This window comes from Trichoplusia ni, chromosome 6 (assembly GCF_003590095.1).
Source record: "Trichoplusia ni isolate ovarian cell line Hi5 chromosome 6, tn1, whole genome shotgun sequence".
NCBI lineage: Eukaryota > Metazoa > Arthropoda > Insecta > Lepidoptera > Noctuidae > Trichoplusia > Trichoplusia ni.
This window is the reverse complement of record NC_039483.1, coordinates 8469261-8483736: the sequence shown is the minus strand read 5'-3', so window position 1 is coordinate 8483736 and position 14476 is coordinate 8469261. Positions and strand designations below refer to the sequence as shown.

At 42.5% G+C, this 14476-nt stretch overlaps 1 protein-coding gene across 1 annotated transcript in view; it reads right to left on the bottom strand.

Annotated features, from left to right (window-relative positions):
* The window catches only part of LOC113494732 (unconventional myosin-XV), an 83949-nt gene that overhangs the window by 34629 nt on the left and 34844 nt on the right, over window positions 1–14476 (bottom strand). Inside the window, exons 6-23 of the mRNA XM_026873173.1 lie at window positions 14222–14451; window positions 13604–13822; window positions 12769–12857; window positions 10702–10840; window positions 10120–10323; window positions 9505–9646; window positions 8845–9008; window positions 8537–8627; window positions 8159–8325; window positions 7579–7763; window positions 7082–7216; window positions 6850–6942; window positions 6698–6771; window positions 6058–6584; window positions 3745–5930; window positions 3515–3666; window positions 3015–3258; window positions 2432–2607 (exon numbers count right to left, since the gene is read on the bottom strand). Of these exons, the coding sequence (XP_026728974.1) occupies window positions 2432–2607; window positions 3015–3258; window positions 3515–3666; window positions 3745–5930; window positions 6058–6584; window positions 6698–6771; window positions 6850–6942; window positions 7082–7216; window positions 7579–7763; window positions 8159–8325; window positions 8537–8627; window positions 8845–9008; window positions 9505–9646; window positions 10120–10323; window positions 10702–10840; window positions 12769–12857; window positions 13604–13822; window positions 14222–14451 (5217 nt within the window). The remainder of the gene's footprint in view (window positions 1–2431; window positions 2608–3014; window positions 3259–3514; window positions 3667–3744; window positions 5931–6057; window positions 6585–6697; window positions 6772–6849; window positions 6943–7081; window positions 7217–7578; window positions 7764–8158; window positions 8326–8536; window positions 8628–8844; window positions 9009–9504; window positions 9647–10119; window positions 10324–10701; window positions 10841–12768; window positions 12858–13603; window positions 13823–14221; window positions 14452–14476) is intronic.

Genomic DNA, 14476 nt, shown 5'->3' with positions numbered 1-14476 from the left:
GTGCAGTAACAATATAAAATTATAATAAATTTTACACGAGTTATATAATTACGAAAGCAAACCTCGTAAAGTTAATCGATACTTAAAGATAAACTTATTTTATAGCTTCATAACTTAGTCTTTAAGTATCATTATTTAATTTTCCGTTTTAATATTATTTAAGATTAAAGTTGTCTTCTATTCTAGATGTTTTTAAGTGTCATTAGGAGTGCTGCATAAATTTATTTTTTGGCGTATCTAGACTACAGAGAAATTCTTTTATAAATATGAGCTCAAATTTAGTTATTCGTCGATTTTGTTTTTTTTTGCCACTTTACCTTGAATGGCAAAGGTATACCGTATATACAGATAATTTAACCTTTTACATAGAGGTTCGGTAATTTCAACTTAAATCATGTACAAAACTAATAAACCTTTATAAGTACGTAGATTATTAAGACCGTTAACAAGTAAATAAATATTAAATACTCTTGAATCTAAAACTTTCACTTTCCCACTAATTTCCGTAAACATACCTTCCCAGTTCCTTATTTTTTATTTGTAATAAAATAAACTGGCAATAGCTAACCAGACATATTTTCTTTTTTATAAACGACACCATGTCCGTTTCATATTTTGATTGCTTTATTTATAATGCGCATAATAATTTATTTAAAAACTATATGATATGAATAATATTATGGAAACTTACACGTTTTGTTAATAAGAGAGATGTATTATATCATAAAGATTTACGGTTTTAGGACAGAATCGATAAATTGGCAGAAAAAATCAATACTATCGACAGATGTTTATCCATGCGTACTAATATTATGAATGCGGAAGCACCTGTGTCTGTTCGAATTTTATGACACTTAATGACATCACGACACATAGTATAGGGCGAAAAAAGAAATATGTTACACATACACATACCGCAAAAGCTAATGCAGTATCTAAGACTATACGCCTATTTAGTTGAAGTCTTTAATGCCATGGCTGCAGTATTTACAGGCCAGGGGGTCTACCTCCACGTCTTAGTATGTTATGGTTGTGGAAGCCACACGCAAAACACAAGGCGTAGAGTGGCATCTCCTTCACGACATTACGTTAAGACGACAGGATCCACATTTAAAACGTTTGGCTGGATAACACGAAGCGAGGATTTTTATTTGCTTCTTTTACATAAAAGCAATATCACAGGAATCAAACCAGCTAATTGATTATTTAGTACTAGTTGGTAGTAAGCTTCGGGCGAAGTCACAGGTAAAAGCTAGTACCAAACAGTACAAGTAAATGCACCATGCATAGCATGTAACTGGTTACCATACAGTTATTCTATGTCTCATGCAAATAACATTAATTTACACGGCACGTCTAAGTAGGGCTCGCAATAATTACACATGCATTCTTAACTGGACGCTCTGATATTACTGCTAGAGTAATGCGAATGCTCTCGAATACTTTAACGCTAACACACTCGTATTTTAATGAGGTTATTTATTTTATCATTATCAGAATTGTAAAAACGGTAATATACCGCATACAAAAAAAAAGTTACAAAGTGCTACGTAGGCGGTCTTATCGCTAAGAGCGATCCTTTATAGAAAACCTTTGGATGGAGTTTTTACACAAGGAACAACATTTGTGGTAGGTAGGTAATTCAATTTAACTATGGTAAAATGCTTTAGGATTTTAATGAAGCGTTTCCTGGCGTTAATAGTTTAAAAGAGACTTTATATAACTTGGAGATAGGTTCCTGTAGTCACAGCTAAGTCTACGACTGTCTTTCGAAGTTTACTATCCATCCATTCTCACTATTGACTCTTAACACACTTATTTCTGCGTATCACCTGATTGTATTACCTAACAATGTATCAAAAGCTCACAAAGCAGGTCGAATGTCAACGATGACTCGTCATCAATTGATTTCCGTAGACCATTGAATAACGCAGTCAACTAAATGTATTTATCAGAATTGCCTAATAAGTACTGACAGTTATAAAATGCAGTGTCATTTAGTACAGGAAGCTTTGCATAACTGGCCGCGTTCTTACCGGTCTGAGATGATATGATATAATGATTGGATTAATTATATCGTGTGTGGTAAATTATTCTTATCCGATCAGGTACTTATTTTTTTATTAATCTTGTATTTGTAAATATTGTTGCAAAATTTACATTCAGCGTATTCACAAAATTAAATTTGTGAGATATCAAGTCCTCTTCAACGTTAAAACAGGCATGACTTTGTTACGAGGTTATTTATAAAGATTGATTTAGAGATAGATTTAGGAAATGTCGATTCCAGCAAGTCCGTAAATACTAAAGTAAACCTATTCATTTCAGATCCTTGTCTAGCAGTCGATCACGATAGACCGAGTTAAATCTAAATCTTCTTAATGTTCTCCAATTTCTTTTTTTTTTTGGCTACTGTATTTAATGATCTTACCTGTGAGTACTGCAGCGCGTACTCAGCGATGAGCGCATGTGCGTGGTGCGCGAGAGGCACGTGCAGCGTCAGCGGCGGCTCGCGAGATGACGACAGCTGCAGCGAGTGCGGGGCTGAGGACGAGGCGCGGAGACCGCTGAGCGACAGGGAGCGGCGGATCGTCAGCCCGGCTGGGCCTGCGTACGAAGGAATGTTAATAGGGCTTGCAGAAACTATAAGGTGAGCCTGAATGGCTGTTAATTCTTACCCTAAGACTGTAGACAGACTGAAGAAGCGTCTGAAATTGCAGTGGAAATACATACGTAGGAAGAGCCTAGTATTTCCTCCATTTACAGTCGACTGTCGGCTGTCATTATTGTCAATTATATAGAGAATAAGTCATATGATAAAGAGAGGGAGCTCTCGATAATTTCCTAGCCTGCTATGCCTAATTAAAACTTGCTAGCAAGCATGATATATTGAGTACGATCTATTAGTTAAGAGGTTGAGGAGCTTGATCTTCAGGTAGAATTTTAGTCAGGAACCTTGTAGTTTAATTTGGCCGAATAATTCTGATCGTACAAAGAATGTGTACAAGTCTTACCTTTAACACCAATAGTGACAGCATTATGTGATACAGCAAGTACGGCGTTCTCTCCCGGCGGCACCCTCGCGGTGAATAGCCTGGCGAAGTAGAAGGGCCAGTTGCGCGCCATCTCCACAGCCTGGCGCTTGGTGGCGGCCCTGACCGGCGCGCCGCTCTGCGAGCGCAGGAACGCGGCGCCCGCGCGACGCTCGCTAGCCGAGATACGCAGCGATGGAAGGTTGGAGTTTATGTCGTGGACAATCTGTAGGAAGGTAATGGTTTTAGTAGAATTGAAATTAACCTTATTATCATTATGGAAGGAAAAGCAAACTAGTATTTGGTCCAACCGGCAAGTAGTGTTATTTAATTTTGTAATTTTATTCCAGATAAGAAAGATTTTTAGCTGTACGAGTTTTAGTGTTTTAGATGAGTTAATCACGCTTCTAGGGGGTAGAGGTGCGGAGGTTTAAGTACTCGTCTTTAATAGTTTTTATTTAAGGTACCGTGTGATAACTTACTTGAGCGTAAAGTAGATCTAATATGGCCGGATCGTTATAAGTTTCGAGAGGCGTAAACACTTCCTTGCGCACACGCAGTTTCCAAGGCACTCGACTGTAAGTCAAGAAAGAGCGGTCTGATGGCAAAAGAGCCGCTGGAGCGGGTACATCACCTAAAAATAAACCTTACATGTAATATATTTAAGGACTATTTTCAGTTATGAGGATATTAAATGTATTTAAATACGTACGTTCTAAATGTTCAGTTCTATCAGTGACGTGCGTTGAGACAGACTGTCTCCTTTCTGCTTCTAGCTTCCTGTCTCTCTCCTTCTGCGCCATGTGAGTTTTGAATGTCGCTCTTTCAGTTTTTTTCGACGTGTCGTTACTATCCGGAGGGAATATAATATCGGAACGAGGGCTATCCCGCATTTTACCAACCAACATGTCTCGAGAATTCTTTCTACCGTCGAATCGTTCAAAATCATCATAGAATTGGGAGCGCTTGCTTTCATACACATCGTCGATACCGTTCTCTTCTTTTCTGCGTTCGGTTCTTGTCGTGTGGACTTCGTAAATCTCCGACGCTTCACGGCCAGAGTAGTTGTCTCTGTCTCGTCGGCCGGTCGTGTCGTGCCCAGATTCTGAGTCCCATTCGTCGCGACCCTGGCCTCGCTCATCGTAGCTTCGCACATCGGACTCATCGCCCCAGTCTTCTCTGACTCTGTTTTCAGAGTGACGTCTGTCCGCCGTCAGGAAGCGAGTAGCTAAATCATCTCGAGGAGGTTCGGAGTCTTCTCTGCGCCGCGAATTCCAGTTTGCTAAGAAAGCGTGACGATCGTCAGCTTCACGGTTCTGGTGAACTCCGAACGTGTCTCTATCGCGTCTCAGCTGTGCGAAAGTAGATGAGGCATCAGGCGCTGGCGGCGGCGGGGCGGGCCCTTCCGGTGGTGTCGGCGGGGACATGGGCGGGGGCGGGGCGGGGCCCGGGGGCGCGGGCGGCAACGGCGGCGGAGGCGCGTCCCACCGCGCGCCGCCTCCCAACTGCCTCTCTAACATCAACTTCCTAGTATCTTCCAATTTGTTTATAGTTCGCGGCGTCTCCGCAGCGGATGATGTACTTCGCACTGAGTGGTTCGCGGTAACCCGTTCTAATCTTTGCCTCATTTCAGAACTCAGCTTTAGTTTTCCAACGCTACCAGGTGATGGACGCTGAGCTCCGATTTCGAAGCTACGTCTGGCAGTGCGTTGGTTCGGCGGCTCCCGGCTTGGTGACACCACTGGACCGTCTACCTCAAACTCTTCCCACTCTATTCCAGGGGTAGTTTCTGACTTAGAACGACCGCGAGGTGGTTCATGTTCCATACCGTTCGTCTGCGCTTGTGGCGTGTGACGCCTCTGGATCTGGCGTAACTTGAATTTCGTAAAATCTTGTGAAAGGTCCTGACCAACTGCGTCCTTAGGCGGAGGCCATCTCCATTTACCAATTCGAACTGTCTTAGCTCTGCCGTAGGGATCGATGAAGCCCTTTATTTCTGATGGATCAGTGGAATGTAGCGGTGGCGGCATCGGTGGTGGGGGAGGTGGGGGAGCCCCAGCAGACATACTCTCGTTCGACTCCCGACGTATTTTGACAGCGTTTCTCGGCGGCGAGTGGACTTGAGCGTGAACAACTGTCGAAGCGCGGACTGGTGATGTCGGCTCTGATTCGGAAGGTTCCACGACCTGACCCGCCAACAAGGTCTGCAGAGCCTGATTTTGTGCCAGTAACTGCTGTTGAATTTGAAGATTTTGAGCCATTGCACTTTGCAAGAAAGCTCGCTGTAGATTCTGATGATACGCATTGATATCGACCGTTCCTGGAGGTGGCAGGTGCAAACCTAAAGCTGCTGCCAGAGCTTCAGGAGTGGAGGGCATAGTGGGAGGCAACTGCATGGCTCCGAAACTAAGTGTTGATGTATTAGCTGAGGCAGCTCTAGGCGTCGCTCCACCACCCTTTATGGCACCTGATAGGCCTTCACCGTCAGTCAGACGTTTCAGACTGTCATTCATAAATATAGGATCGAATAGGTTCGTGATGTAGTCATCGACAGAGTCTACACTTGACTGCTTCCTGCTCGTCCTTCCTTTGTCTTTATCCTCTTTACCACCGCCTTTGATAAGTTGTTGGACTTCGTTAGCATTGCCTAAAGTTTCGATTTCCTCATTGTATTCGCAGTTGAGAACGCTGTCGATGAAGTCGCTGTAGTTTCTGCCTCCCTTGATGCTGGCGGCTAGAGACCTGGCGTCTGACATTTCATCGATGTTAGGATCGAGTACGGGTGAGAATAAGTCGTCTAAGAACTGGTCGACGTCTGACGCCTGGCTGGGGACGCGGACGCGACGCACATGAGACGCAAGACTCGGGGCCTCTGATGTGTCCGACATAGCTGATGACCTGTTGAGGAGAAAAGGCATTAAAAAAAGAAATGAAATGCAATTTATTGTCTTTATCATAAAAAGATACTACAAAACAGAAAGGAGAATAATGTTATCCTTATTTTTATTTACATAAAAGTTCTTACCTGACACCACCAAACTCAGAGCTCTTCTCAATATAGGCGCGGCTAGACTGCGATCCCGCCGGCGCACGCTTCCCTGCATACTGAGACTTTATGTACCGCGAGGGAACAGCACGAGATCCCGTGCCATACTCCATTTCAATCTGTCCTTTACTACTGGTCACACTTGGCGCCCCTACCAGTCTTTCCACAGAGTGATAACGGTCGTTCAACCTTGATTGAGACAGACCCAAGTCTGACAATTTGTTAGGCGGCGGAACAGGGTTGTCACCTAAGAGATTGTCTAAAGATCTGCTTCGAACTTTATCTGAAGTTTGTTCGAAGTATCGTTCGTTTAATGCCGACTCTCGAGACAGAACGTCGTGTGAGATCTTTCTTGAATATTCGTTGTTGTGTTTGGTCATTGTATGAGATTCTTCGCGCTTCTCAATGTGCCAGTTATACTCCGAGCCGTCTTCGTCGATGATAGAATCTTGAAGCATTCGTGGGATGCTTGGTGAACGAGACTTTGGTGGCTCCGGTGGTGGGATCTAAAATGAGTTATATAAATTAAACTTTGTCGAGTACCTCTATTACCTAATACAATCTTTTTTCTCAATAAATTATACATATACGGGCTTGTTTTAGACAGTCGTCAGGTTACCTGTGGCCTGGAGTGCTTGTCGGTGTCGACGGAGGAGGCCCGCGGCGGCGGCGCGGGCGGCGGGTGTCGCGCGGGCGGCGTGCGGCGCGCGGGGGCGTCGCGCGCGGGGGACAGGCGCGCGCCCCCCGCGGCCCCCGCAGCCCCCGCAGCCCCCGCGCGCAGCGGGGACGCGCGCCCGCTCGGGAGCGCCGCCCATGTCTCTACTTCGCCCACTGCGTCCAATACGTACTCGCAGCCCGCCCATTCTGTACAGGCAATGCAATATTACAGTAAATTTAGTTTATAACAAACGATTCGGATTTGACTGAATGGAAAAATGCGAAACTTAAAAACTTTCAATTACTATTCACATTTCTAGAACTATCTATATTATAGTTTGCGTACCAGTAAGTTGTCCATTATGTTCCATAGTGAGCGACCAGCCGGTTGCGTTGTGCGCGATGCCGGCGGCGGATAGCGCAGCGGACGCGGCGCGCTCGCACGACGTCCACGAGTCCACGCTCACGTGATGTACTGAGTCTGTAAGGATAATTATTGATTAGTGCAACGTAAATCTATTGCTTAGCAATATGGTATTGTAAGGAGAAAAAGAAAGGAATATTACAAGCACTTAAGATGATGAAATGTATGGTACAGGGTTATAACATCACTTGCTAGTTACAAGATGTACTGATAAGTGACGTCACACTTTTAGTAAATCATTGTAGCCTCTTTTTTTGTTTGTGAGATAAAAGAAAGAATACGTATCCAATATTTTTTGGAAATCTGTCTGACGTACTAAACTTGTCTTTTGTCATATCACCCTTTGTTATGTCACCCTATTGGATGCCAAACAGGCCTCTCTAAAGCAAGTCTGAACCCAGTAGAGGGGGCTGTCTTACCGTCGTACAGTCGCAGCGGCAGCGCGGCCTTGGCGTCGGCCTTGGCGGCGCGCCACTCGAGCAGCGTGGGCGGCACGCGGCGCGCCTGGCCGGCCGCGCGCGCCGCGCCGCCCGCCTGCAGCAGCCGCAGCAGCTGCGAGCGCCACGCCGCGGGGGCGCGCTCGTGCACGAAGCGGAGGAGGTATCTGACGAACATGGAACAATATGTGAGCTTGCCTGCATGCTACGGTAACCCTCAGCATTGTATGAAGCATTTATGTTGCAGCAATGTTTGTCGAAGAGTCGCACAAGCATTTCTACGTCAGGTATTTTTCTTAGAGTAATGCGGTGCGCGAGCTTAGTAGTTCGTTTTAAATGCGACAGCGTCAACGCATACGCTGCTTACGAGGACGGTGAAGGTCTATGTAGATATAATGGCGAAATAAAAATAAAACGATGCGGAAAATCCTGCTGGGTCTTTTACCGTGGATCAAGTTTTTACAAACGGATCTATGCAGTGCAGGATCTGTCTTTTTCCAGACAATCAACAATCAAGATCAACTATTAGAAGAACACAAGATCAATGGTAATATGAACTGACTTATGTAGCGGTGGTCCGGGCTGGAAGGCGGCGAGGCAGTGCGCCATGAGCTGCCACACGCGCTCCGACGCGTTGTCGCCGCTCGCCTGGTTGCAGATCTGGACCAACACCTCGTCGCGGAGGCCGCGGGACGACAGCCCGCGGGAGGCTATGTAGTCGGCCAACACCTGTTTAGAGGAATAATAGTAAGTATATAAATCATAATAAGTTTCTAATAGAAAGCCATAACAATATATTGGGTACTCAGTTGATATTGCAATAAAGAATATGAATATGATATTCTGATGTATGATTTTTGTTATGCTTACGTTAAAGGCCTTGAAAAAATTAAAATATGTTTTAATTATCTTTGCAGTTACTAGTAGTATTTGCACATACCTTTTGCCTCGCTTCGTTTCCAGCTGCTGTTTCATCGCACCACCTCAATATAAGTTTGAAAGTGGCAACAGCGTCATTAAAATCTTGATCCCTGAAAATATGTAAACATATTTTAATGGTAATCTAACAAGTGTGATTAGTTCGTCTCATCAGATCGTTGAGAAAATTGTACATGTTACCAGATAGCGTAAATAATTGTTTGTCAATATAATATTATGTCAATTAAATAAATACTAAATACAAATTACAATAACAATATGCAACAGCAAATTTCTATGCTATGTATAACATATGTGTTGAGAACATACCTAACAGCAGCTTTCGCTAAGAACGGCCTAGTGATGGGATGTTTCTTGGGACTGAGCTGCCCTCCGTCCGCGAAGTATACAGAGCTGAACTTGGAGAAGGCGAACTGTTGCAGGTCGCGAGGAAGCTGGATGCGTTCTTCTTCGGCGTAGACGTCTCCAGCCACCTGAACATTTATGAAAAAATATAATGAGAAATAATAATATATCAATCGTAATACTTATTAAGGTTTGATAGAAGGATTGTGGTTAACCAACGGCAGCAGTATTATCTATCAAGATGCAAGGGCAATATCACAAACAAAAAAGGATATTTTTGCTTCGTGCCAAGTAAGACAAACTATCATGACGTGCTGCGTTGTTTTTTACTGGGTTAGAAGATGATATAAGATATAACATACTCAACTTTTAAAAGTGTTCGTTAATTTTGATAGTAACTGTCGTGAGAATGATTCATTATTAAATGATGTAACGGTTTACTCACGCGTATTTATCGGGGTAGCCCGACTAGTTTCGGACCCAACCGGAGTCCTTAATCATGAGCAGACGCGGCGGGATCACGCGTCGAACAGTTCGACTCGCGATCCCGCCCGTTACATCATTTAATAATGTTCGTTAATTGTTAATTTGTAAGCAATATACGAAACGGTAAGCTACACATACCTTAGCCAAATTCCTTTCAGTGTGTGGCGGCTGAAAGTCGTCCAGCTTGGTCAGTATGAAGGCGAGTTCGGCGGGAACCTCCAGTACTTGTAGACTGTCAGCCTTCGCCTTTTGAACGGCTTTCTGTTCAGCTGCTCGGCGTCTATGGAAAGGTAGTCAATGTAGATTTTTTGTGAAGTAAGCTTTTCATTCTTTTAGTCCAGTTTTGTTTCTCTTTTATAGTTTTAAAAGCAACTTAAATAGTTGAATTGTCCGATAAACCTCAGTAGTTTCTTTGGACTAGCGATTGGAGCTTTCAGATAGTAAAATTTAGTTCGAATACAGCCCGGGATTAAATTTTACTTGCATATAACAATGACTAAAATTACATACATGCTTGTGCATTTAGTTTTAACGATTTTCTTGTATTTTCTCAACCATGTAACTGTTTTATGTCGATAATTAAATAAATACATAAATACACAAACAATACTTAAAACATTCATGTGAAGATTGAAACTGCGATACTTCGGACGTCTGCCTATATTACTGGCCCTTTAAAACGCCTCCGCAAGCAATTCCTCAGACGTCTAATTATATTACTTGTATATGTATCCAGTATGTATGTTTCCTTACTTAGCCTCCCGCTGCTGCGCCTCGGCCCGGCGGCGATGCTGTTCCCTGAGCAGCGCGAGGCGCTTGCGCGCGAGGCGGCCGCGCACCAGCGCCTGCGCGCGCAGCACGCCGCGCCGCACGCGCGCGTAGCGCCGCCGCCACACCGCGCCGCGCCACCACGCCTGCAGCCGCACTGCCGAGTCGCGGAGCGTGGCATAGCGCTTCCTGGGGACATAGAGAGACTGGTTACAGCTTTAAGTCTATTTAGAATGGGTATGATTGGAAGACATCGCTTTTCATTCATGAAACATGATGATTAGCACTGTTTATGAAGGCAAATTAATATACCATATACACTTTGCCCTCATTTGAATCGTTCAAAAGAATAATTTCATGTTTTCCTAAAATAAGTCAAAATTATAATTTCATGTCTCTTGAATTGTAGACAAATGTTTTGTTTTGCAGTACAAAATACACTAGAATCCGTGAGTCTCGATATTTCGTTACATGGTACTGTTAAATTAAAATATATTCACATGCGCAACACAATAAATATGCAAGTTAAAGGATATCGTAGTCTTTTAGTATTTTCGCTTCGCTGACCTGGCGAGGTACCCGCGGAAGTGGGCCTGCAGCTTGGTGGCGGCGGCGCGCAGCTTGTCGGCGCGCGCCCGCTCCAGCGCGCGGTGCAGCGCCTCGCGGACGAACACCCGCGCCGCGCCCAGCTGGTAGTCCGCACCGGCTGGAATATGAGGCACTCATTAATTACTTGGCAAAAACATTATAGTATTAATAGTATCTTGTCAGTGTTCCACAGCTTGGTAAGTGGCGAATTCTCTCTTATATCATATATAGAAGGATTGTGCTTTGATCACCAAGCTTGCTCACTGCTGGTAAACGATTTCAAATACTTTAAAGATTATTTTTGTAGCCGACACTATCTCAATACTAGAAAAGCCTTACTAAATTCATAGCACCCCTGGTCAATCCTCGCGGCAATACTATGCATTTTCATTAGGTACTATTCAAAAATAAAATTTAGAAAAGTAGGTAGTTATTATTTCGATACTTATGGCCCTTCATAGCACACACAATCAATCCACTCACTCAAAGCCATCGCTCCCACAGTAGATCCCCGCCTTTTGATCTTTTTCCAGAACTTTTTCATTTCTTGCTATCACAAAATCCAATAGCAAACCGAAGAAATAGCGAACACTGTTTTAATAAATATGAAGCCACGTCACTATTATACATACATTTGACGCATACACTCACACTATTTACATATAACATATCAAAAAACCTAATGCATAAGTAAATTCTGTGCTTACTACATTCTCCAATAACGTCCAAAAGTGAAATGACTTAGATACAGAAGGGAACCACAAAAATTCGAAAATAATAAACCGATAGCAATTTGATAAATGCCTGCAATGTCATATCATTACAACATTTACAACTTGATTAGAAATGCAATTAAGAAGAAAACCAGTGTCTGGTTTTAACAATAAAAGGCGCTGTACTTTGTCTTAGACTTTAGTCAAGTATGACATGGGTTTAAACTCAGTACATTGGTAACGTTCTTTTCACTACAGTGTAAGGCTTATTATCTTTTCAAGAATTACGAAGAGGAGGAACGCAACTCTGCGCCCTATCACGCTTCCACAAATACAATGATAATACTTTAAGACGTAGCTTAGTCGGCTTTATGTATGACTCGCAACCCCACCGCGTCAGCTCATGATTAAGGACTCTGGGTCCGAAACTAGTCGGGCACTCCCGATAAACACGTGTGAGTAAACTGATGCATCATTATTGTCAGTGGCTATCATTTTGTTATCAATTTGTTAGTGGCTACAGGTCTAAAGTGAACTTGAAGTGTGGCCTAAACCTAACTTAACCTCTTCTGATGTGTGAAATGTCGTTAGCTACCTTACATCACTTCGAGTAACACTCTCTAATATTTGTTTTGTCATATTCAAGAGAGCGTTTTAATTTTTTATTTATCTACTTAAATCTAGTTAAATCTTGATAATGTATCTGGTTAAATCTTGAAAACGAGTTTTCTCATCAAGATAAGTGATTTAAAGTCAAGTCAAGCTACTTAATACAGTCCCGTTAGAATAATGAACATTAGCATAAAAATAAGTATACCTTTAATTAATTTGTCATTAGCATACCAATCGTTAGGACTGCGAACCCAACGAGAGCCTAAATAAATATTTGAGCAATAACATTATAGTTTTTGACGTCTGCTGAGTTTGTTAGTAGGCCCATTATTTTAAAGGTTTTTATTAAAACGAACGATTAAGATTCGCTGACTACGACTTTACTTCATTAAATAACGTTTTTAAGCTTAAGCTTAAGACAGGAAGGTTTTAAATATTTTTAGGCGCTTGCAATTAAATAGAAAAATTTAAACCTCATACAAGACTTGAACTTGTGACTTCTAGCTAAAGGGAGCAGTCGCTTTACCAACTAAACTAGGAGAGTGCGAATTTGTCGATTGTAATGTGTCACGTCTTATGGCGGACATGTGCGACATCTGGTGAGTAGCTCTTTCAAAATATTAAAAGTGCAAGGTTTGTCTTCATTATATGCATTGGCTCCTAGTATGGACCATGTGTTTATATTAATATTCCATTTGATTAAAGTAAGGTGAGTACATACCAGCGCCGGTAGGTGGCATCTCAGCCAGTATGGAGTTGCAAATTTCTCTGTACGGCGTAGACCGCGATGGAGTCGACTTCAGCAAATACCTAAAAAAGATTTATGTACAATAAATACATTATTATAAAGTAGTTTAACACATTTAGTAAAGGTAAAGTAAATAAACTTCATTCTTATTCGAAGTTTTAAAAGCTCCGGCGTTATTTATTCTCTAGGGTAAGCTGACTGACAGTTATTGCATTGGATAATTGCAGTCGTAATAGCAATTAGCAATAGGCAATACTTAATGATAAGAGGGGCTCATAAAAAACATAAAACTGATTTACGTAATGAACACATTAACTTAACGATCTCAATTGTATAATTGCAACAGCTTTTTGTAGATTATGTCTAATACTGCGCACGTATATATCGATAAAGTTGCAATATAAATATTTAAGACTTACATCTGAAGAGACAAATTATAAAAATCAATAAAGATATCCTAGATAAAAGTGCCGCTAAACGTAATTTATTTACAGCCCTTCTCACAAATTGCAAAGTATCTATATCGAAAAAATACTTGTATGAAGGATTGAAACGCATAGCCATTGAAGCAACACAAAAAAGCGATTAACGAACTTCAAGTTCAGTTTAGGTTTAGTCGGTAAGAGTCCTAACACTACCCATGCCCTCCCCCGAAGGAGCCATGAGGGACCTGAACGTGACAAGGAAAAAGCACCGGCTTACAAAAAAAAATATCTAGGATGTTACAACAATCTATGAAAAGAGGAGTCACTACACACACATTAAAACCATATCAGTAGGTAAGAAATAAATAAACACCAAACCTCACCTGTACCGATCCACAAAGTTCTGGAAGGGTATCCTGATGGGGTATCCAGTCTGTCTGATCTTGATGGTATCGAGCATGCCGGTGTAGCGCAGCTGCGCCAGCACGCACGGCATGTCGAACTTCATGGGAGACTTGTCCGTGTTGGGCTTCACGCAGCGCACGAACCACGGGTTGCAGCGGGACATGGACTCCAGCAGCTGGTGCAGGCTGTCTGAGAACCTGCACGGATACATGGTTAAAGGCATTTTTAGGATGTTTAAAGTATTCATTGAGAAATACTGTAACATGTGAATTTAAAACTACAATTCAATATTTCCGATGCATAAGCAGCAAGAGCTTCACAGTTCGCTGAGCTCGAAGTGAGCTTTAAATTCTAGAAAATTTTGTTGAGCACTGTATTTAACATTAATTGGATTCTTATTTTACCTCAAACTATATGTAAATAACCTTTCTTTTGGAGTTTTTGATCAGTAACTAAACATCCCATTAGAACCTACTGTGCACTGTACTGAAGGAATTTACATAAGTGTAACATAAAAAGATTCGAATTTTGGAAATTTAAACATCATTCTATGTACATCATTTTAAAATATCAACGCTTTAGCATTCCATTCTTACCTCGCGGCAACAGTGGGAGTTCTCGGTTTCATAGTCACGAATCGTCCATTAGCTCCTCTGGGCAGCGTCTTGTTGGCGTCGTGTTGAGCCCTCAGCTGTGTGGACATCTCCGCGACGAGGGGCACCTCGCTGCTGCACAGCAACTCCAGGACATCGGCCCTCAGAGCATCGCGGTTCTTGTCCAGGAATCCGTCCACGTTGTACCACACTTGGCCAGCGTAGTGTTTGACCTAAGAATTTTGGCAAAACAACATG